This window comes from Glycine max, chromosome 2 (assembly GCF_000004515.6).
Source record: "Glycine max cultivar Williams 82 chromosome 2, Glycine_max_v4.0, whole genome shotgun sequence".
Classification (NCBI taxonomy): domain Eukaryota; kingdom Viridiplantae; phylum Streptophyta; class Magnoliopsida; order Fabales; family Fabaceae; genus Glycine; species Glycine max.
In genome coordinates, this window is record NC_016089.4 from 44,773,402 (window position 1) to 44,797,708 (window position 24,307).

General features: G+C 30.6%; 2 protein-coding genes and 1 long non-coding RNA gene across 4 annotated transcripts; 2 read left to right on the plus strand and 1 right to left on the minus strand.

The window, feature by feature from the left end:
- The first annotated feature begins 7,388 nt into the window (after window positions 1-7,388).
- LOC100785576 (UTP--glucose-1-phosphate uridylyltransferase) lies at window positions 7,389-14,243 on the plus strand. Its single transcript, XM_041008679.1, has 21 exons — window positions 7,389-7,753; window positions 7,868-7,915; window positions 8,050-8,141; window positions 8,232-8,322; window positions 8,776-8,836; window positions 8,932-9,009; window positions 9,095-9,145; window positions 9,249-9,322; window positions 10,841-10,913; window positions 11,018-11,075; window positions 11,204-11,250; window positions 11,334-11,399; window positions 11,673-11,705; window positions 11,879-11,931; window positions 12,008-12,083; window positions 12,209-12,265; window positions 12,357-12,440; window positions 12,528-12,626; window positions 12,701-12,805; window positions 13,855-13,926; window positions 14,012-14,243. The coding sequence occupies exons 1-21, from the start codon at window positions 7,689-7,691 to the stop codon at window positions 14,039-14,041; spliced, it is 1,413 nt and encodes a 470-aa protein (XP_040864613.1). The 5' UTR covers window positions 7,389-7,688; the 3' UTR covers window positions 14,042-14,243.
- A 2,094-nt stretch (window positions 14,244-16,337) lies between these two features.
- LOC106798014 (uncharacterized) lies at window positions 16,338-17,448 on the minus strand. Its single transcript, XR_001387323.3, has 2 exons — window positions 17,162-17,448; window positions 16,338-16,598 (listed from the first exon to the last, which is right to left on the minus strand). It is a non-coding gene; the product is annotated as an uncharacterized lncRNA (long non-coding RNA).
- A 1,273-nt stretch (window positions 17,449-18,721) lies between these two features.
- Window positions 18,722-24,078, plus strand: LOC100786103 (isocitrate dehydrogenase [NADP], chloroplastic). 2 transcript variants are annotated; one of them, NM_001254308.2, is made up of 16 exons: window positions 18,722-18,877; window positions 20,319-20,362; window positions 20,465-20,574; window positions 20,904-20,941; window positions 21,136-21,213; window positions 21,363-21,416; window positions 21,490-21,591; window positions 21,696-21,787; window positions 21,885-21,988; window positions 22,084-22,152; window positions 22,240-22,355; window positions 22,457-22,491; window positions 22,599-22,741; window positions 22,861-22,983; window positions 23,077-23,170; window positions 23,743-24,078. In NM_001254308.2, the coding sequence occupies exons 1-15, from the start codon at window positions 18,826-18,828 to the stop codon at window positions 23,156-23,158; spliced, it is 1,242 nt and encodes a 413-aa protein (NP_001241237.1). In that variant the 5' UTR covers window positions 18,722-18,825; the 3' UTR covers window positions 23,159-23,170; window positions 23,743-24,078. The 2 variants fall into 2 exon arrangements, with proteins under 2 accessions (NP_001241237.1, XP_040862028.1); XM_041006094.1 differs by lacking the exon at window positions 18,722-18,877 and adding an exon at window positions 19,704-19,723 and having other exon boundaries at window positions 23,743-23,997.
- The last annotated feature ends 229 nt before the right edge of the window (window positions 24,079-24,307 follow it).

Genomic DNA, 24,307 nt, shown 5'->3' on the forward strand with positions numbered 1-24,307 from the left:
TTATACTTTTTTTATCTCTAAATCCTTTTCCTGTATCACTAACCTTCTTCCCCCATTCCAAAGTTTTATATTTTTTTATGAAATTATTATGAAATTTGACTCGCTACATTAGGGTAGTGTTTGATCGAATTTATTGTGACTTTTTGTTTAATTTCTTTAAAATAAAAAACTATATCAAATACAATTTTACAAAAGTTTAAAAATGATCAAACTTATTTGTTTTTCTTCTTTATTTCAAAATTTAAAATTTATGTATTTAAAAGTAAAACAGATTGTAAAGTTGCCACATAGTTTTAACTTTAATTTAAAACTCTTATTTTTAATTTAACGTTAAATAAAATTTAAGTGAAACACTACCTTTTGTGTAAAAAATCATGTCTTTTATAAAATTATTTCGAATAACTATGTATGACTCAATACTTCAGAATTTTTATGCTAATAGTTTAATTTTTTTATAACGTGTATGCTAATAGTTTAATAATTTTACAAGTTATTTTTTTTCTTCAATAATTACCTACCTTGCGAGAGAATGTAAAGATTGAAAATGTGTCTCTTCGTAATTATTGGAGCAAGAATTATAACATTGTTTTATGTAAAGATTGAAAATGTGTCTCTTCGTAATGTGTCTCTTAGTAATTTTCACTTAAAAGGCTTTAATAAATATATAATAATTAATAAAAATATATATACTTATTAATAAATTTAATAACATGTGTTATCAATGATTATATATTAATATTTTTAATAATATTTGTTATCATTAATTATAATCTAGTCCAGATAAATATGTATACTAATTAATCAATATGATAAGAATGATATTTTTATGTTTTTTTTTATCAATTGTTTGGTAAGAGATTTCAAGGACTAAAAATAAGATTATCATAAGTATAATTGACTAAAAACTTATTTTATCTTAATTATTATTATATCTAAAGAATTTTTTCCTCTTTTTTATGATGAAATTATTATCTGGTTTATTGTTATTGTACATGTGAGGTTAAAAAGTCTTTTAAAATTTGAAACAAAAATCAGTACGTATTATTTATTTCCCATATCATTTGAATAAAGAAATAATTTTAGTTTTACCAATAAAATTAATAAATAATTTTATAAACATCATTGATTAAATAATTTTGTATGTTACAGTATTTGAAATGTATTGGTTTATATTTTTCGAACATTGATAATGACATTAGGGGTATTGTTTTTCTATTAGGGGTGGGGGTAGATGTTGCCATTATTTGTATCTGATCTATATGTGTGTACACTGTGCAGTTTTAACATACCTTATGTTAATTCTGATTCACACATTTTTATTAATACGCCTTTGTTTTGCCGATGAAGGACCGAAGCTTTTTTTTTTTTGTTAACTGGATCTCTTTATGTGGTTAGAAACTAATAAATATTTTTGTCAACTAGAGCTTCTATTTTTCTTTTTCTTTTTTTTGTCGATGAAGCACCGAAGCTTTTTTTCAGGTAAGAAGCATCTAAATTCATTTTTTTGGGTAAAAAGTTATCTAAATAGGACAGAAAATAAGGAATTTTATTAAATTATTGAAGATAAAAAATACTAATAAGTTTTTTTTTATCATTACTAATGAGTTCTAAAATATTATTTTAAGTAACATCCAAAATTACTACTATCTCCATTTCATATTTTTAATGCCTTAAAAATTCCTCTTTAAAAATATCATTAATTATTTGTTCACTTATATCCACCTATATTTAATAATTATTACGATAACAATAACTTACCAAAAGTAAATACAACAAAATTTTACATTTATTAAATGTTCTTTAATTTCCTTTAAAAATGTTCTTTAATTTATATACACTGACTTTAAGCACACAAAAATATAAAACAATCTATGAAACAGTTTTACTCAGTTTCTTTTACACGTAACACTTATTTAGTTAAACAAACTTCTAAACTAATGGAATTAATGAACTGATTAAAATGTCTTCTCTAAATTCTAATGATCATGAAATGTCTTATCTAACACTGATTATCATTAAACTAACAAAAATATCTTATCTAAAAAGGATATAACTCAATCATGAATCAAACTTAGAGAAAAAAAAAATAAGAAAAGAAAAATACTTAAAAACCAAATGATATTTTAAATAACATCGAAATCACTACTATCTCCATTTCATATTTTTAATGCTCTAAAAATCCCTCTTTAAAAATATCAGTAATTATTTTTTCACTTATACACCGTATTTAATAATTATGATAACAATAACTAGTTTATCATACGTAAAGTATAACAATATTTTACATCCATCAAATGTTCTTTAACTTATATACATTAACTTCTAAACTATTGTAATGGAATTACTACTAAACTGATTAAAATGTCTTCTCTAACACTCTTTATCATTAAAGTCATTAAACTAACTAATGGAATTAATCAACTACTTATAAAATGTCTTCTCTAAATTCTAATGATCATAACATGCATATCTTATTTGACACTAGTTATCATTAAAAAAACATTAAACTAATTAAATTATCTTATCTAACACTCATAATTTAGTGAAAAATCAAACTTAGAGAAAAAAAATTAAGAAAAGAAAAATACTTAAAACATCTTTAAGCTCAAGAATTTATGTCCACCAAATCTATTATTATTTTTGTTTAAAATTTTTTCATGTTAAAGATTAAGTTTCAAAAAAAGAATTCTCAAAAATTTTATTTTTGTAATTTTTTAAATTTTATTTTTAAATTTTGAGAATTCTAAAAAAGAATTTTCAAAAATTTAATATATCTAATATAAAAGAGTAGTCTATAAAAATTGCATTTTAAACCTCACTTTATTTGTTGATACGTGTCAATTTTTTGGTTTTATGATCTTTTTAGTCTAGAAAAATTACATTTTTAACCTCACTTTATTTATTGACACGTGTCAATTTTTTTGGTTTTAACGCAGGCCTGCTTACAATCGTCATTCTTCTCTCCCTCAATCCTAAGTTTTCATTTTCTCTTTTCATCATCTCTTGGTTGGTATTGTGTTTTGGGGTTATGTTAGGACTTTATGGTTTAAATCTATGTAAATGAGTAATTTTAATGGGTTTTGTTTCACTATTGCTTTTTGAGTTTATGGTCTCTCCAACATTCATTGCTTCTCTTTGAGTTTAGGATTTTCATTTCGTTCTTTACAACATCAACATCGAAGAGTCCACTAGAAACGGTATTATTTTGCAACCCATTTTTTTTTCCTTAATCATTTTCTTGATTTTGTTATTTTTCAGTGAAAGCGTTTCTCCATCGAGAGATATAACGACTTTTTCTACTGCTACCCAATTCTTTTTTTCTTAATTATTTTCTTGGTTTTGTTATTTTTCAGTAAAAGTGAAAGAAAGTGTTTCTCCATCGAGAGATACAAAGGTATTCTTTACATATAGACGGTATTATTCTGCTTTCCACACTTTTTTTTTCCGGATGGAGAGAAGAGAATATAGACAGGGAAAGTAAGATAGTTCTAACTTGATAGCAAAACAACATAAAAATGAATATGAACTTGGGATTGAGTATCGATTCATAGGTGACAGTGATGTTTTGAAGTGTTCAATTTTTTGAATGATATTTTTTTCGAATCCACTTGGCGATAGAAAATTGGTTTCTCTCTTCCTATTTTTATCATTCTTCCATTTTTGAATGAGTCAACCCGTGCGTACCTCCCTAATGAGCTGAGAAATATGTTATTGCAACAACTGAAAACTTGATTACCCTTCTCTATTGTCATGTTGTTGTTAAGTGTTACTGATATTGTTTATTTATGTTTTGCATTATTTTGTCGAAAAAAGATCTTACTTATCAATCCGATTACTCTTTTCTCGTTTGTCCAGGATATCATTGTATTGTCAGACTTCCTATCATTAACCTTTCCACTTTGATAATATATTTGTCATTTAATTATTCATTATTGCTGAAACCGATTTAATATATAAACCTTACTTTAATTACAATTCACTAAATTTAACATCATTTGATAATGAATTCATAATTGATTGGTTTGTATTTGAGTTTGTTTAAATACATTTTGAACTTAACATCACTTGATATTGTTTACCGTGCAAAAAAAATTAGAACACGGGCCATAGTTAATTGGTATTTACTTTGAAAAAAATCACAAAATAAATTATATTGATTAAGTACAATGAAATAAAAATTTGATTTTATTTGTATTACTAAAAGATCAAATATAAGTTAATTTGATATTCTATACTAATTAATTTTTAAATACTTCTTGTGTGTAAAGCGTATTAACATTGTGCATGTATAATATATTCCTACTACTAATATAACATTGGATTCCATTTTTCTTGCAGGCACAAATATCACACATTGAATCATCAAGTAAAATTATCTTCGTTGTGCACTAATGGATATTTATGTCCATTGATATTTCTTCTCATTATGTTTATTTACTTTTTCCAGGAAGCTATTATTATTTGTCAAATATGTTTTTTCGGTTATATTTACATATTAATGATCATCTTTGGCAGACTTTGTTCAGCTTCTATAAATATTAATGCATATTCATTGTTATTTTTATTACATTACACGTGTGTATTGTACCTACCTTTCCAACTTCTCATACTTTGAATAGTGAGTCGGCCTTCACATAATTTGAATAGTTACTTTCCACCCCGATGACTGCAAGGCAGTTACATCAAGCCGCCTAAAATAACCGTCAAATTTATGTCCATTGATATTTCTTTTCATTATGTTTATTTACTTTTTTTAATAAGTTATTATTATATGTCAAATATGTCTTTTCAGGTGCATTACATATTAATGATCATCTTTGGCAGACTTTTCAGCTACTATAAATATTAATGCATATTCATTGTTATTTTTATTACATTACACGCATGCATTGTACCTACCTTTCCAATTTCCCATACTTTAAATAGTGAGTCTGCCTTCACATAATTTGAACAATTACATCAAGCCGCCTAAAATAGTTGTCAAATAGAACGCATTGGAACAAGCAACTCAGCGTCATCTCACCATACTTTCTTCGTCAGCCGCTCTGGCCAAACCGAAAAGAGGGAATTGTCACCCTCAATTCATCTAGCGGAACAAAGCCACTCAAACATTATCAACATGAGTTCTGAGTCATCAACTGATTCCAGTGTTGTAAGTTCCTTTTCCGTTTTAACGGTTGCTTCATTTGCATTCAAATCGCCTTGGTATAATTAATTTCCTTTGGGTATTCATACTTGAATCCTTTGTTGTTTAATGTTTCCCTGAATCGTAATGAAATTTCCAATAGGGACCACTATCATCAAACACTTATGTATTATGCTGGTGATCACTGAATAGAATTAAAGTATAATTGAAAGAAATTATCATACTTCCTCATGTATGTGCTTCTGTGTCACCACCATATTGCCCATCCATTTACAATTTGTGTTTCAGCAAAGTAATGTATTATGTGTTAGTAGTAATCATCAATCATGATTGACTTCTCTTACTATATTTTCGTCAATAAATACTGAAGATTAGACTTTTTAAATTCATTCCCACTCAAATACTACTTTGTACAGAAATGCATAACCCATTCTAAGTGGTTTAATGTAGTCACTAAATGTGGGTCATGATATGATGCTATTTGTATACTACATATCTTCTTTTTTCTTTTAAGCGGTACATTTAATTTAGATAACTCTATACAGTTGTATTTACTCAGTTTGAAGATGCGGCTGGAATTTTCAATTCTTTACTTACTATCATACATTATTGTCGTACAGGTCCCACCTAAGTTAATGGGAACAATCACATGTCAATTTGTAGCTGCATTCCATACCAACAGAGTAAGTATTCCCAGATAATGGATGCAGTTATCCTATAAAACTTAGAAAAGACCACAACAAATACTTCTTCGCTATGGATTGAAGCAATTTAGAAAAGAGTTGAACATTCAAGAAGCTATCACCGTCACTTATGCTGCCACCCATAAAGATTGGATATTCAATCTTCACTTCATGCCACCCCTAGATTATCACACATATGTGTGTACTGTAGAACTTCATTCATTTAATCAGACATTGTTATGTTTATTGACCAAAATATGACGATCATGGCCCAAGTGTTGTGTTGCAATTGAGCCACTAGCTGTAGGAGACACTATTTGTGTTTCATACTTTGCCGCATCTGAACAACTTTTCGGTCGTTTATGCTTAATTTCAATTTCAACAAACATTTAAGATGCTTTTTTTTATATAAAGTATTCATTTTAATATAAAGTAGTATATTATGAAATGCAAAAGAATAGGTACTGCTATGAATGAATGTTTCATAGATCTACACTGAGAACCATGTTTACCAATGGTAACCATGGCTATACATCCATTCTATATACGCATAAATAAATTCTATAATTAGGTAGACTAATTTAATATTTAACAATTAGTCAGTAAGCAAAACACTATTCTCAAATGAATTTTAAAACTAATACATAACATCAAAATTTTATATAACATAGATAGGAGTGTGAGAGAGTGTTAATATTATGAAGAAACTTGACAAAGCTTATGACAAAAATAATCCATGGATAAAATAATTTAAATATAATAAGAAATTTTATACAAAATTTATTCAAAAGTTTGATTTCTTTTCAAAGATTTTGTATTATTAATCAATTAGTAACTATTTTTAAGGTATTTTAATCCACTGTTAGATTAAATCTTTTGAAGTATATATAGTTATACAATAAATATTATTCTAAGAGGATATTTTACTTTGAAACACAATAGTACAACCGAACAAGCATTTAAACTTTAAAGTTTAAACTTCAATGACAAACATTGCACTTTCATGAATGGCTAAAATTTTTGTTGGTCAGACTTACAATTGACATACATGAAAAAAAGTAGTACATGAACCCTCTTGAATGTTCAGAGAAGATAACTCATGACATTTATGTGATATTAGTATTGTTATTAGTCTCTCACTTTTTATTTTATTTGCTAAAGTTTTGTTATCATTAATCACAAAATTTTTTCCATTATAGCTTATAAAAAATAATAAATTTATAATTAAATAACAATATAATTTGTGCTCATCTTATTTATTAATTAAATTATAGTTGAATAAGATAAAATTATCAAAGTTTATAAGCTATTTTTATTTATTTTTTCAATAAATAAATTATCGGTCCAATTATATGTCTTCAGCTATCTTATATTATCATTTGTTAACATGTTTTTTAAGGACAAAATGAGAATTTGAGAAGAGAAAGAAAATAACACAAAAAACGCATGGCTAAATGACTAGTTTAAGAATCTAAATTAGATTCCATCAGAGTAAAAATGATAATTTTTTTTTATACATTATGTGATAAAAAACAGTCCAGAAATTCAAAATGTATTATTGGGGAAGAAGATGGTCACAGAAACAAGGGGCTTACACATCACAGCACAAAATTTCTTACCTTACATACCGGTTGCGTGAAAGACGCGCCACTCATCCTTTTCCGATTGGGCGAGAGGCATCAGATCAGAGCAGGGTCCCCTGATATCTACATATTCTCATTATTCTGTCCAGAAACTAACTACACTGACGTTTTTGTTCTCGTGTCAATTTCTAAATCCACCACCACACCCTCTCTTCTCTTCTCTTCTCTCCACTCAACACAACGTAACCTTCTTCTTCTCTCGAATCTTCCACCGCAATGACCACCGCCACCGAGAAGCTCTCCGCTCTCAAATCCGCCGTCGCCGGATTGAACGAAATCAGGTCTCGCATTCTCTCAATTCCAATCCTTCACTCTCCTTTTTCCTTCGTTCTCTTCCATTTTCGTTTCCGTTTTCGCGAGATCGGAACCTGATTCGTGTTTTTTTTTTCGTGCAGTGAGAGTGAGAAGAACGGATTCATCAGCCTCGTCAGCCGCTATCTCAGGTCAATCAATCAATCATTCACCGAGAGACGGAACAACCTCTTCTACATTCGTGATTGTTGTTTATCTCAGCGAATCTCGTCTTTTAGTTATTCTGTATTTCTGAAGTAGCTCTGTTGTTTTGAATGTGTTGCAGTGGCGAAGCGCAGCATGTGGAATGGAGCAAGATCCAGACGCCTACGGACGAAGTGGTTGTGCCTTACGACACTTTGGCGCCAACTCCTGATGGTAACGAATCGTCGCGTTTTGTTGTTTGCTTTCGTCGAATTGATGTTGTAAATAGTGTTAGGTGTTGTTATATGAACGAAATCGGTGCAGGTTCTTCGGACGTGAAGAATCTATTGGACAAGCTTGTGGTGTTGAAGCTAAATGGAGGCTTGGGCACAACTATGGGTTGCACTGGTCCTAAGTATGTCTATGCCTATATGCCTAATTGGAGATGTTATTCTTTGTTTTAGATAACAGGAAATTTAAATCGAGATTTAAGATTGAGATCATATATATGATTTTTTTTGTATTTTTAATCTTCAGTTTTTCAAAATTTATTATGATCGGAAAGATATATTATATATACGGTCAATGCAGATGTAGTAGGTGTGTGTACTGTATTGCATTTTGCTTTTTTTTTTTTTTTCTTTTGGTGAATGTGTATTGTATTTTGTTTGAAAGCAAATCTGTGTGCCTCCTTTTACAAAAGAAAAATAAATTTGTAAAGTACTTTTCAACTTAATTGAATATGAAGAGTAATTTGACTGTCTGTGCCGGGATAAAAGTTTCCTGAAGGGTTATTTTCTTAAATCGCCATTTTTTTGGCGAGCTGTATCTGTATTTAGTTCTTAATTGGCATGTGAATGAAATGCAGATCTGTAATTGAAGTTCGTGATGGGTTGACATTTCTAGATTTAATTGTGATCCAGATTGAGGTTAATCTCGACTGTCCTTCTTTTGCTTGGTTTTTATGTTTCCCCTGCTTATATGGACTTTTCACTGATAAATTCATTCAACACTCATTATGTAGAATCTCAATTCCAAATATGGAAGCAATGTTCCTTTGCTTTTGATGAATTCATTCAACACTCATGATGACACTCAAAAGGTACTTTCCTTTATTTTTTATCCACTTTGCTGAGTAGAATTATAATCTGAATTTGCTTGTAAACTAACAATTTCACTCTATGTAGATTGTTGAAAAATACCAAAACTCCAATATTGAGATTCATACTTTTAACCAGGTCTGTAACTCTGATTTCTTGTTCTACTATATTATGTATTTTCTGGACTTCAAAATTTAATCTTTTGTTTTGATATTTTGTTGCATTATACTAATTTATGCAGAGCCAGTATCCTCGATTGGTTGCTGAGGACTTTTTGCCATTGCCTTCCAAAGGGCATACTGACAAGGATGGATGGTATGACTTCATCTTTGTATTTTTATACTCGACTATATTATTGTTCTGATGTCACGAGATTTATGTCTATCTTCTATCTTTTCTGAATTAGCACTGATAAATAGTACATGCCTACATGGATAATTTAGATGTAAAATCTAAGCTATGAAAATATTCAAGCAAATAAATTTTATATGTAGAGTGCCTAACATAGTTTAGAGTACCTGGTCTATATGCATTGGAGTGTCATTGATGACATGCAAACTTCTTCGATGGTTATTTTTTCCATATCTCTTGACCAATCACATGTCCTATTTATGGATTTGTACTTAATATTTGCTCAGTGCTCTGGTTGTCACTGCAACTATATTCTTTTTTTCAAATATGCGGCTTAATGCAGCATTGTTCACTGTTCATATTTTGATGGATTGCTTGCCTATGTTCTGTGCCCCCCACCTGTATCATTTTTGTCTCCAAGTGTCAAAAGAGTTGATTTATTATGAAAATAACTAACTATTATAAAGCTTCTCTTTTTTAAAAGAGGCATAGCTGATAGCAGAAACCTTAGGATAAATTGATATACCTTTGGTACCAAGAAGAAGAATAAGGTTTAATACTATTAATTGAAAACTATATACTCAAAGGTTTATCCCATAAGTCAATGTTTTTTTAAGTAACTTATGTATCCCCTTTAAATTTTTATCTTGTTGGCTAAATTCTAGGGAGTCATCTAAGCTTCATCTCAACAATTAATATATAGAAATATCCTCAGATCCTCTTTATTCCTCTACCTTTTGGATAATTAACACATTATTGGCACTGAACTCTCCTCATTAGCAATTTATGCACCATTTGAGGTTCATCCAACTGAGTTTATTGTTTCTGGTTTGCATCACTTGTGTCCAGCACTTAAACCCCATATATCAGCCATCTTGAAGATAATTGGTCTGGATGTAATTGACTTTTAATGCTCGGAGGAATTCTGGAGACTTTGTAAAGGCTGTTTTTGTGATTCCTCAAACTTTTTGGGCCAGAATTTTCACACTTGCCATGAGTGTGAGGTCTGCTAGTGATGGGATACCAAGAATGGCTGAGTTTTATTATTAAAATATAAATTCAACAGAAATTCACCAAAAGGTCTTCCTCACTAACATTCTGTCATATATTTATTAACCTCTCCCTCAACCAACTCCCTAAAAGATAAAAATAAAAGATAAATCCTAAAGAGAAGATTGATAACAGAATCCTAAACTAAATCTGTTTCTATGAGTTGGGCTCTATCAGCTAGGGTAAACCCGACTTACATATAGTAGGATACAATTAGTCACAGTTCAATATATGCTGTATGTCATTTAAAATTTAAAAGTAATCATGTTAATATGTCTTAGACCCAAGTAATATTGTATCTTGTTATGTTGGAAGTGATACCTATGCTTTATGGCGGTTTTTTGAATGGAATGTGTTCAAGATAGGAAACCAACATTGAGCATATCAGCTAATAGAGTATAAGCTTGGCTTATGAGTAATTCCTATGCATAGGTACCCTCCTGGCCATGGAGATGTCTTTCCATCATTATTGAACAGTGGCAAACTTGATGCACTATTGTCACAGGTTGATCCTAGAGCTCAACTTGTTTTTAGTTGGAATGTATTTATTTATTTATTTTTCATAATCATTATCATCACTATATTTTTATTTTCCTTTTGTTCTTACAGGGTAAAGAGTATGTATTTGTTGCCAATTCAGATAACTTGGGAGCTATAGTTGACTTGAGTATCCTTATTTAAGTTTCATTGGTTCTTTCTGTTTTGTTTGTAATGAGCTTTGGCCACATTACTTATTATTACATAAAAACAGTGTCTTTCTTTAGTGCCATCAGTGTACTTGACTCATTGATGTAGAAATCTTAAATCATTTGATCCAGAACAAGAATGAATACTGTATGGAGGTAAGGAAAGATGGTTGTTATTGTGTAACTTCTATTTTCAGACTGCACATCTTTTTAATGTTTTTTTTTTGTCTATTTTGCAGGTGACTCCCAAAACATTGGCTGATGTAAAGGGTGGCACTTTGATTTCTTACGAAGGAAGGGTTCAGGCATGTAATCTAGCTGATTTCATTTCTTTACAACCTAGCTTTATCTGATTATTTTAGACTCTAGTTATAGAAAACTTTTCAAGTCTCTGTAAACTTTGCTTCTGTGTAATATATTCTTTCTGTAATTTATCTCAAAGAAATAAAAAAATCCATCCAGAGTTCAACAATTATCATGTTCTCTTCCTCTTTTTGGTTTAATGAGAAAATAAAAATCAATTGAAATCTCAAGAACGTTGCTATTGAGTGACATTTATCTTTGATTCTTCAATGCAGCTTTTGGAAATTGCACAAGTCCCAGATGAACATGTAAGCCGCTAAATTTGTCTCTTATTCTTGGATCATCTCCCTCTCCCCAGCATAGAATTTTTTTAAAAATAAATTATTTAGTTATTGTATATAAATAATGATAATGCTGTCTTCTATGCATTCAAATGTAATGCTGTCCGTATCAAAAAAATGTAATGCCGTCTTCAATGCAGGTCAATGAGTTCAAGTCAATAGAGAAGTTCAAAATTTTCAACACAAATAATTTGTAAGTTTTGCTAGTTAGTGCCCTTATTGTTTTAGATTATATGCTCATACGTAGGTGTTTGACGATTAATCTACAGGTGGGTGAACTTAAATGCAGTTAAAAGGCTTGTTGAAGCTGATGCTCTTAAGATGGAAATTATTCCCAATCCAAAGGTTCAAATTGGTTATTTTTCAAGTGATAGCCTATCTTTAATTCTCTAGGATGCTCTATTGTGGGCTAGTTGTTTGACAATTGATATTTGGTTGGGAAATTGCTGACAAAATTTGTGGATTTGTAGGAAGTTGATGGAATAAAAGTTCTTCAGCTGGAAACTGCAGCTGGTGCTGCAATAAGGGTACTTAATGTTTATTAACATATTAGTGAAGTGTTCTTTACTGTAAGTTTCTTCTAGTGCTAATATATTCACATCACATCATTTCTAACAGTTCTTTGACAAGGCTATTGGGATTAATGTTCCTCGATCACGATTCCTTCCTGTGAAGGCAACTTCAGATTTGCTTCTTGTCCAGGTTATAAACTTTTCTGATATTAGGCATGGAATCTTGCTTGGAAATTTGAGTCTTTTATCTGACATAGTTCGTTGTCCTGTTTTTCAGTCTGACCTCTACACTTTGGAAGATGGATTTGTCATTCGGAACAAAGCTAGGGCAAATCCTGAAAACCCTTCTATTGAACTTGGGCCAGAATTTAAGAAGGTTAAAATTGATATTACTTATTACTTTGTGTTAGAGAGTAACCATGATTCTCATTTTCTTAGTCTCCTTCACAGGTTAGCAACTTCTTGGGCCGCTTCAAGTCAATTCCCAGTATTGTTGAGCTTGACAGTCTAAAAGTGGCTGGCAATGTATGGTTTGGAGCTGGTGTTATCCTCAAGGTATTGGATTTAATCATTAGCTTCTGTTCTGTTCTTTAACATTGTGTTTCATGTTAAGTGTGAAACTGACATTAATAATTTAAATATTAAACTCAAGAGTTTTAGAGCTGTTCATTTCTAAACTTATCTTAAATTTCTGCCCTCAATATAATTTGGTTGCTTTATGATGAGAGAATTGTTTTCCGTTATGATTAATGCTGAAGTTGTATTTATGAGAATAAAGCTTAGATACAGTACTTTACGTGCTGTTTGATATTTTTCTCCAATCAAAGGAGTTTTTATCTCGAGAGCAAATGTTGACATTTATTTTGCAAATTACCAAAGTAAAACTCCAATTTTGATTGAAGAATAATGCCAACAGTATCTAAAGAACTGCATCTAAATTTTGTGCCTTTTATTACTAGTGAAGCTCAAAATTGTTTTCCTAATGTTCAATTGCATGAATTTAAAATCTTGAAACCACATACAAAAACTTCTGAAGTTTACAAATCTTCTAATGTTTTCTAGTAAATTGGAATGTCACCAAGAAAATTAGGTAAACATTTTATGGTTTAAAAAATTAATTTTAGTTCCTATAGTTTCCACTGTTTTGGATGTTCAGTGTTGGTTTTAGTTCCTATGATTTTTCTTAGAAGGGTGCTAGCAACAGTTTCTATTTCTATGACACTTTTCTTCTGATGCTTTATGTGATTGGTTGAAATTTATTAAAAATATCAATTTTGGCATGTTTCACAACTTAAATCAGGATATAGAATCATTAACTGATATATAGGACCCATCAAAATTGATGATTTTTAATAAATTTCAACCAATCACACGGGAGTCTCTAAAAGGAAGCGTTAGTCACATTTCTCTTTTTCTTATTTGGTTTTGGTTACTAAACCCTATATTTTTTTAATTATTTGTGTTGGTCCCTACAAAGAAAATGATCCTGAATTATTTTAAACTTACTGGACCAAACCGAAACTAAAAAATAAGAGGGACCAAAATAGTCTTTTAGCTAAATTATTTGTTTTTTTGACGTTGTTTTCTGGTTGGTTCCTTATTAGGGAAAAATCAGTATCGTGGCCAATCCTGGTGTTAAGCTGGAAGTTCCCGATGGTGCTGTCATTTCGGATAAGGTATCGAATTAAATATGGATTTTGTTTGTCAGCATGAGGTTGTCATTCCAATTTCTAAGCCTAGAGGTTTAATTGTCATACGCAGGAAATTAATGGCCCAGAGGACCTCCTGTGAGGAAGCCCGCTGAGTTTAGAAGTATCAGACTGTATACTATCTTTATGGTCTCATGTTTTTTCCAATTATTACTACTCCCAAGTTTGATGGGCAAAGAAAATAAGTCCCTTTTTGTTTGTCTTCTGATTCGATTTAGAACAAGAGAGACAGAGACATGAGTTCTTCCCCATTATGTCATTTTGTATAATCACATTTTTTTTCATTACCACAAGTACTAAGAAGTGATATAATTAAAATCAAAGGATTTAAAATTACACTTAAACTAAAACATGAGAACTAAACTTATAGTTAAGTTTATTTTTCTCCATACGTTAAGATTTCACTTGTTAATACTTCTTTAACCTCGAAAGCCATGGTGCGTAACTTAAACTCATTACGCACCGTGGGTAAGAATTTTTTTAGATATATTAGGATTAAAATCACAGTTATTATAAGTATGGATTACGGAGGAATTGTCTACATAATATAAAATTAAAAATATTTTTTTTTTATTTTTTTCTCTATCGTCAGGACTTCTCATTTCCCAGCTCCAACCACCCCTCCCTCCCCAACACCTTCCCGCTGTCAGCACCACAAAATCTTCCATTGCAGCTTGAATGGTTGTCATCGTCATTGAACCATTCGTTCCTGGTATGAAACTAGACAACCTGTGTCGGATTCATTTTCAAATCTGATGGTAATTCTTGTTGTTTTTCAAATCTCAGATCTAATTATTTATTTCTTCATTTTCGATCTCGGATCTAATTATTTCTCTCATATGCACATTTCTTAGTAACCACAAAACATAACCTTAAATATAAAAATAAAACACCAAAACTCGCATTTTAAAATTTCTCTTTCTATCTTGTTGTAAAATAAATATATATTTTTTTCATATTTTTGTAAATATTTTATTCGGTTGTTATGATAATTTAATTAGGGAAAACTTTCTATATGAAAGTTAAATATTAAACATTTATTTTGAAAGTTCTGACATAATTGGGAAAATTCTCTTTTCAATTTAATATTAGAAAACCAACGTTTATTTTTCTAATTTAGTAGGTAAACTGTGATTGAATCTTAAAGAGGGCGAACCAACATTTTTTTATCTTATGAACCAAGATTTTTTTAAATCTAATTTAGTAGGTAAACTATATCCAGATGTTACTTTTTCTACCTTAATTTAATGGTTTATGGCAGTTAAATACTTGCATGTTTAATATTTCTCTTCCTTAATATATTTCATGTACTCATCTTTTTATTAATACATTACTAAGAGAAAAAGATTTATATAAATTAAAGAAAAATGTTTATATTAAAATGTAGTGACATAGAAATAATTACATATGTTTAAGAATTGAGATGTTATATCATACTTATGAGCAAATTACAAAAATCTCTCTTAAGGTGTTCACTATTTACATATATATTTCTTTCTTTTTTGTTTACACTACACAAAATCTCGAAACTTTTGTGATCTGTTACACTTGTCATCAAGGATATTAAATCTATTTATTTTTTAGATCACATCGTAGGCATGTGACTTTTATTAAAATTTTAATTTCAAAATTATTATTATCTTCTCCCTTTGTTTAAAACTTTTATCTTTGACATACTATTGCTAAATCTTTAGGAACCTGTGTTCACATTTATTTTTTGTTTTTTATGATGTTCAACTGTTATGGTGCATTTCTCTTACATTTTGGCAAGTGAAAAGTAAGATGGATATCGAGTGTAATTTTTGTAAAATAAAGATGGTGTACGTGTATTATTTATAAAAGACAGGGGTTGCATGTGCTTTTACAACCTCAGGGATTAAATGTGTATCATTTTTAAAACATGAGGGCTATGTGTGCCCCCTGCAAGATGCAAACAGAAACGTGGAGGATAAAAAAAGCAGGGAGGGGCTTACCTATCACCACTGTGGAGGAGGACATGCCTTGCACCACCTGGAGGAGACACATGGAGGAGAAGCGCAAAGGAGAAACGTGAAGGAGACATATATACCGTGCGACGGTGGTATATTTGTTGGTCGCTATTTATTAAATGAAAAACTTTCAATTTTAAACAGCTATTTATCAAACTATATTTGAAACTGTTTTGTTTTAGGGTTAAGTCGTCATTCAGATAGGAAAGCTAATCATATTTATTTATTTCAGATGGCGACCTTCGCAATCATTATGGGATGCATCTCCTCAGTTTTATCGCTTCTCTATTTGGTCTGTGTTTCCTACCGATGGTGTATTTGTTCGTGGATTTGATGGACGATTTCAAAAAAATTCACCGACGAGTTACTTCATTTTACTGGAGTGAGCAGTGGATTCAAAACTCATTCCAACATTTACATTATCGAAGGTCAAGTGCCTAAATCCAAGGTTACAAAATATTAATATAGAGAGATATATTAATAAATCACACTTGGTGCATTATGAGTCTCGGATGCATTCTGAGCCTTGTGTTTGGTGATCTTGAACAATATGGCACAATTCTTGATCCACTTTACAAGAAATATCTTGAAATTATTAACGGTGTTGAAGCAGATTTCTGCTTTCTCTCTCCATCCTACAAACTTGCCCATCTTTGAAAATATTAAATAAAATATGTTAAAACTAAAAAAAAAAGTTGGTGCTTACAAAATAATGTATTTCCATATTTTGTATGCATCTCCAATATTTTTGTCTTTCAACATAATTTTTCAATGTTCTCATATGGGCAAAACGTGATTTAAAAAAATATCTCATTAGATGCTCAATTATATTCTGAAAAAAATTAATCATTAGAAAAGTTAACAGATATTTTATATTAATAAGATAGTAACAAAAAAATTTACCAAAAATGTTTTTTGATTAAATGACATTGACTATGCTTAGAACATCTTTAATGCAAGATCTTGTACAAGAATCTTGTGCTTAAGATATGATTTTACAGAGATTTTGTAATAAAAATAATGCAAAATCTCTAAGATGAAAAATGAGTTATTGTAGAAAAACCTCAAAGATTTATGCATAATGTTAAAAAAAATTTGCAAACAGAACCACAACCACAGAAGCAACAATCAACCCGCGGGGACAACAAAAAACAATTGAAGAAGGAAAAAAAATAAAAAATGGAAGAATAGAAGCTGAAGGAAAAAAAATATACCTTTTGTTAACTAGACGTTGGGCGTCGCGAGAGAGGGAGGGAGGAGAGGGGAGGTCACACGAGGGAGAAAGGGAGGGGGAAGGGGAAGGAGGCCGTAGCCACGGCGGAGGGGAAGGGGTAAGGAGGTCGTAGTCGTGGCTGAGGGAAATGAAAAAGAAGAAGGCCGCAACGATAAGGAAGGAGGCCGTGGTGGAGGAAGAAGAAAGAAAGAAACATCGTATGAGGAGAGAGAGAGAGAGGGGGGGGGGGGGGAGGCCGTCACCACGGAGGGGAGGGAGGAAGGAGAAGAAAGAATAAGGTGGAGGGGAGGAGAAGAAGAAAAGTCAGGAGAGAAGGAGGAGAAGGAAAAGAAAGAAAAATGAAGTGCACCATGGAAGAAGAAAAAGAAAAATGTAGAGTGAAGGAAGTGTCACTTTGGGTTGGGAAGGAAAAAAAAATTAAAAATAGATCTAAGTGAGATATATAAAAAATTATTTAAGATGTAAAAATGAAATATAATATTAAAAAAAAAATCTTAAGAGATTTTCAATCTTAATTATAATTATGAGGCTTATGAGAAAGTGGTATAAAATTCTAATTTGCAATCTACCATCTTCTTTTTACAATATATTTATTTTAAATATTTGGTTCCTTTAAACGAAAGGAAACGTGTAGACTTTAGGAAATAAAGTATACTTATAATTGTTAATTTCATAATCATTTAGAAACTATGATAAAATCATATTTGTATATAATGAATTAAAGTTAATTATAATATCAATAATTAATTCTCTAATGAATGATGGTTATTACTACTATTATTATACTTTATTCTTTCAAGTACATTTCCTCAACAACGACCTATTTTAATGGTTTTTTTTCTTCAAACAAAAAGTAAAACAAATATTAAATTCAACATTTAATTTTTATTCTAAAATTTAAAGGTACCATCACATTAAGTTTCTACTTTTTATTATATTACTCTTTAAAAAGAAATGTAAAACCCACCTTTTCGTTTTGTAGTCTTATATTAATCTTTTACGATAAAATTTTAAAAAGTACTAGAATTAAAAGACAAATATTCATTTTGATATTTTAAAATGCACAAAAATGCAAAAATACGACAAATTGAGTTTACATATAATTTAATAATAAATTAGTATATAAATTTTGTAAATTAATGTCAATTAATTTTTAAAAATATAACTTATTATTAAGTTAATTCTTAAATATTATAATTAAATAATAAAATAATTTGACAAATTTAAAAATAAAATTAATTTATCATACTCTTTACTCATTTAAAAAAATAATTAAATTAAATTATTTATTTTTTAAAAAATTAATTTATCTCACTTTTACACTTAAAACCAAAATAAATATTTATACGTAAATAAGATCATCATAGTGTTAAATGTACTGGTACAAGTGATGTGGGGGCAAAGAAGTAATTGAAATGCATTAGGAGGGCAAATAAAAGCATATAGATGGATATAAAATAAAAAAATAATAAAAGTTGATAATTAGGTGAGGCTGCGGAAATCATTACTTATAATAGTCTTGTACGATTATTCATAGTGCGGCAATAGCAGAGCAGCGACTCACACTGGTCTTCGCTTCTCATTCATCATTTCTCACCTAACCTTCTCTTCCTCTCAGTCTCAGATCAGAAACCTCAGCCAGCCATGGCAGCGTTCCAGAAGATCAAGGTCGTCAACCCCATCGTCGAGATGGACGGTCCGTTTCTTCTCTTCCCGATCTCATCTATTCACTCCACTTCTCTCGTTTTTCTTTTCATTCATTTCTTCATTATTACTTTTTGACGTTTCATCCATTTCTTCTCTTCATGATTATTAGTTTTCTTTCCTTCTTTTTCGCGCGGTGTGTCTCGTCGTGTCGACGTGCTCCCTCTGATTTGCCCCCTCTGATTTGCTCCTATTAGATATTTTTTGATATTTTGCTGCGATATTTGTTTTTTCTTTCTTGTGGACCACTCTGTTTCGTTCTCTCATTTATTGGAAAGGTTACGACGTAATGAATCACTTTTTTTTCCTCCACTCTTATTATTTAGATATTTAATTTAATATTACTATACAAAATCATTTTATCGAATCATATTGTTTTTATTATCATTATTGCCGAGATTTGATCCGTTCTCTTGTAAGTGTAGCTTTTGATGGAGATCAGTTCTGTTTTGTTTTTTGTTTTTTTTTTTAATATTAAGAATGTGACATGATTTTTTTAGTGAAAGAAATAAAATAAGCTCGTGGAAAATAGGAAAAAAAAAAAGGTTCTATAGTGTTTTGTTCCATGCAAGCGCGTTATCATTGGATTCACTGAAGTATCGAATACTCGAGGGAATTGTTTTTTGTTTTTTTTGAAAAAGTAGATGGGATGACAGCTGTTTCTGGTTTGTGTTGTTGGTGTTTTGTGTATGAATTTATGAAGTCTTGTGTTTTATACTCATAAATTAAAGTGAAAATAATCACAGTAACTTCCATTAGCATTTTACAAAGTTGCATCTACCTCCATTTCTCTGTTGTTATTTTTAAGGGGATTTTGTGCATGATTCCCTACTTTTAAGTAAGGGAATGTGTATTTCCTCTGGTCTCTGGTCTGAAATATAAGAAAAAAAAACATATTAATTATGAAAATTAGTTAATCATATTTAATTGCATCAATTTTAATAAAACAAATATTTTTTTCCTCAACTTACCCTTCATTGAAACTTTGTATCAAGGATAAGAAACATTGAAACTAACATCTCATTTAAATGAAGAGTATTTTAGAGATAGTAATTGAAACCAACACCTCATTTAAATGAAGGGTATTTTAGAGATAGTAGCATTAGATAAGGTAAGGTTAGTTGAAATTTTCTTATATTTGAGAACAAGAAAAATATGTTTTTTTTTTCTTTTTATATTTGTGACTCTGGGCTAGTGTTTTGGAAAAAAGTTGTTGAATTGTTTGAATAGTAAATAAATTAAGGGAGGAAGATGTAATATTTCAAACAACAAAGGCAGAGGTAAACATAAAAAATGAAAATACAATACACTTTCAACAGTAACCTAGAATTTTCAATTTGTGTTGTATTAATTTCTATGGTGTTTGTGTTTATCTGTTGGGACAATCTTTATCTTGCTCGTTACATTGTTTGTTCGTGGATACTGCATTGCAGGAGATGAAATGACTAGGGTTATCTGGAAGTCAATCAAGGACAAGGTGATTTATCATCATGTTGCTGTTAATGCAATCATCACTTTTTTATTTTCTTGTGAAAAGTGCCTATAATATATATCTTTCTTTCATTCTGTTTTGGGATAGCTCATTTTGCCCTTCTTGGAGTTGGACATCAAGTATTATGACTTAGGCCTTCCTTACCGTGATGAGACCGATGATAAAGTTACAATTGAAAGTGCAGAAGCAACTCTCAAGTATGTTATTTGTATACCTTCCTCTAACACCCCCTCCCCCAAAAGGAAATGTTTTTAAGTCCTTGATGTTTATGTTTATTTAACTATATTTTTTTAATATTCTAGGGTTCAGTATATGTGGAGCAGACAGAATTTGTGATTTTTTTTTGGAATTAAAAAAAATTGTGTATTATAGTTATATAGCAAGTGATATATAGTAGAAAAAATATTTTAATTTTATTTATTTTCCATGTCATACAATGTTGAATTTGAAGGGGTTAAATGCTTTTCATTCTTGTGCTCTTATTATCCTTGTTAATCTAATGGTTGTACCGTACTACTGCTTGTAGGTACAATGTAGCAATCAAGTGTGCAACTATCACTCCAGGTTTGGTAGTCAGATTGGGACATATTGTTTTAGTTCTTACCTTTGTTCTGTGTTTGTGTGCATAAATATACATTTGATAAATTTGGAATACAAGATGTATTGCTTGATCAAGAGTTGTAATGATTGAATTGCTGCATGATAATGTTCCACTTGGTAGTAGATGTTGGAGCTTATACTAGTGTTATGATTGACAGATGAAGCTCGTGTGAAGGAGTTTGGCCTGAAGTCAATGTGGAAGAGTCCAAATGGGACTATTAGGAACATTTTGAATGGTAACTCAACTTACTTCTGTTGATTGTTGTGTTAAGTATTAAATACTAGTGAATTTATATATTCTGGCCACTCAATGGTAGCAAATATGTGGTAGATGATAACAATATATATAGTTTTTTTATTGGTTGTTTGTTTGCAAATTTTTCAGGAACTGTCTTCAGAGAACCAATTCTTTGCAAAAACATTCCCCGCCTTGTTCCTGGTACTAAAGTTGTAAATTTCTTTTTGATTACTTCTTGATGAATGGAGGTGTCTAAATATCTCAACATTATCAGGTTGGACAAAGGCAATATGTATTGGAAGGCATGCGTTTGGTGATCAATATCGGGCTACTGACACTGTAATTAAAGGAGCTGGAAAGCTGAAGCTGGTGTTTGGTATACCTCTTACTTGATATAGACAACTGTTATCAGAGGGATATAGTTTTCATTGTTATATATTTGGTTACTAAAGATTATTTTTATGAATTCTTCTACTGTAGTTCCAGAAGGCCAAGGTGAGGAAACTGAATTCGAGGTTTTTAACTTCACTGGTGAAGGGGGTGTTTCATTGGCTATGTACAATACTGATGAGGTTGATTCAGCACTGTCTCACATCATTTTGAAGGGGTATATTTAAATGATTTCTGGTAGTTATTGAACTTCTATCTATTATTTGGCATGTGATGCAGTCTATTCGTTCTTTTGCCGAGGCTTCTATGGCAACTGCTTTAGAGAAAAAGTGGCCACTTTATCTTAGCACCAAAAATACAATTCTCAAGAAATATGATGGAAGGTATACAATTCATTATTAGCTTATTCATTTAATATTTTTTCAAAAACTTTTACTGCATTGATCCCTGTTTAATTATATTCATTTATTGGTTGTAGATTCAAGGACATATTTCAAGAAGTTTATGAGGCAAGCTGGAAATCAAAGTTTGAGGCTGCTGGTATATGGTGAGTGGATGAGTACCTTGTTTCGAGGGAAAAAATGTTTATATTATACTATACCATTTGTTTACATTTATCTGATGAACTTGGAAGGTATGAGCATCGGCTCATTGATGATATGGTGGCGTATGCACTTAAGAGTGAAGGAGGTTATGTATGGGCTTGCAAAAACTATGATGGAGATGTCCAGAGTGATTTCTTAGCTCAAGGTTTGTCTGATGTGCTTATTTATTAATCACTTTCTTTGTGCAACTTCATTTGCATGGATTTCTTTTCCTGTGTAACTAATACCTATTCACCCTGTTTCCAGGTTTTGGATCACTAGGTTTGATGACATCTGTATTGGTAGGGTTTATTACTACTATTTGTGGTGAATGATTTAATGAATTGAACCAGATTTGTTATTTATTCAATAAATCAAGTTTTAATAAATTCCCCCTTTGATGGGTCAGGTTTGCCCTGATGGAAAGACTATTGAAGCAGAAGCAGCTCACGGCACAGTTACCCGTCATTTTAGGGTTCATCAGAAGGGAGGTGAAACCAGCACAAATAGCATAGCATCCATCTTTGCCTGGACAAGAGGGCTAGCCCACAGGTATATTACTATGTATTTTACATAGTTGAGTGCTAAGCTTTACTCATTGTATTAGAAAGTTAGAAACTCAGCTTATAATATTATGTGATAATGGCTAATTTATGACTTTACGCTGACAGGGCAAAACTGGACGACAATGCCAAACTCTTGGATTTCACTGAAAAACTAGAGGCAGCTTGCATTGGAGTAGTAGAGGCTGGGAAGATGACCAAGGATTTGGCACTTATTCTTCATGGATCCAAGTACGTTAAATTGTCATTGTTGCGAATTGCCCAATACATTTGCTTTTCTACTTGACATGATTAATTAACTTACTATATAATTGTTGCAAGTAGGCTTTCAAGGGAGCATTATTTGAACACAGAGGAATTCATTGATGCCGTGGCAGCCGAGCTTAGTGCTAAGCTTTCTACATAGACTTGATTTAAGGTAGACTTGCTCTTGGTTCCCTTTATATTTGAGCACACACTAGAACACTGATTATGGACCATTTATTACAGGCTTACAGTTCCTTTTTTAAAAGAATCTTTTTTTAAAATGAATAAATTCTTTTATTTTTCATGTGTTTTTCAAAACAATAGATTTTTATGATTGTAAACAAATATAAATTAACTTTTTTTTAGTTTTTAAAAAATAATCTCAATTATTTTATATCAAAATCACTTCTTGTTTTAATATATAAAAACTGGTCATACATATTCTTTTGTTGTGGGACACAGATAGATAAGGGCAGAATGTGAATGGACATACTAACCTTGAAAAAATCTTGTAGTTTTGCAGAAGCTATTATTGTTTTAGTTTCTGAGAAAAGTACTAGAACAATTTTTAACCTTTTTTCTGAGTATATCTTTATCTTACATCATTATTATTTTTTTCAAATATATCTTTTAATTACAAAATAAATATTTTTACTAAGTAAAAGTCAAAACGTCCGGGCTCATGTCATATTCCATCACTAAAGGGTTTTTTGGTTTTTCTGTTTTTGTTATTGGCATTATTAGACAGGCGGAAAAGAAGACGATAGCAACAAGGAGCGTGCGTGCGTGCGTATGCTGCTCTCTATATTCAGAAGAAATAAGAAAGGGAAAAAGAAGCATTGGTCCTTACCTTAGCCCCTTTTCCTTCATTTGTTTGTTGGTTGGGAGAGCAAGGGTTGACTGTTTCTTCTCCATATTGGTTGTGAACTGATTTGTCCTTTGTATTTTCTAACTGATCCCTTCCAACTTCCAATTTTTATAATTGGATTTTCTGCTGAATTTATTTTTTTCCATGTTTTTGACTTATTATTTTTCTGCAAATGCCGTGCTGCAGACAGAAAAGGTGAACATCCTTCCGAATCTTTAGTGGGTCACCATAATCCATAATAGATACAGCATGGCCACATGGCCAGCAAAGTATCGAACTTCTAAGAGCTAATTAAGAGCATCTCCAAGAAGGTTTTTCATGAGTTTAAAACTAAACATTATTTATCAAGTTTTTATAATAGGAGAAGATGATTTGAAAATACATTGTTGTCGTTTATATAAATAATCGTTTAATTCTTTCTTTTCAAATTAAATAAGTATT

Bases quoted from the DNA above. Each gene is read 5' to 3' on its own strand.
- LOC100786103 (NM_001254308.2), top strand. From the start codon at position 18,826: ATGGCAGCGTTCCAGAAGATCAAGGTCGTCAACCCCATCGTCGAGATG. The intron at 18,878-20,318 runs GTCCGTTTCTTC...ACTGCATTGCAG, and splicing joins CCCCATCGTCGAGATGGACG to GAGATGAAATGACTAGGGTT. The intron at 21,214-21,362 runs GTAACTCAACTT...CAAATTTTTCAG, and splicing joins TATTAGGAACATTTTGAATG to GAACTGTCTTCAGAGAACCA.
- LOC100785576 (XM_041008679.1), top strand. From the start codon at position 7,689: ATGACCACCGCCACCGAGAAGCTCTCCGCTCTCAAATCCGCCGTCGCC. The intron at 7,754-7,867 runs GTCTCGCATTCT...TTTTTCGTGCAG, and splicing joins GCCGGATTGAACGAAATCAG to TGAGAGTGAGAAGAACGGAT. The intron at 13,927-14,011 runs GTATCGAATTAA...TGTCATACGCAG, and splicing joins GTGCTGTCATTTCGGATAAG to GAAATTAATGGCCCAGAGGA.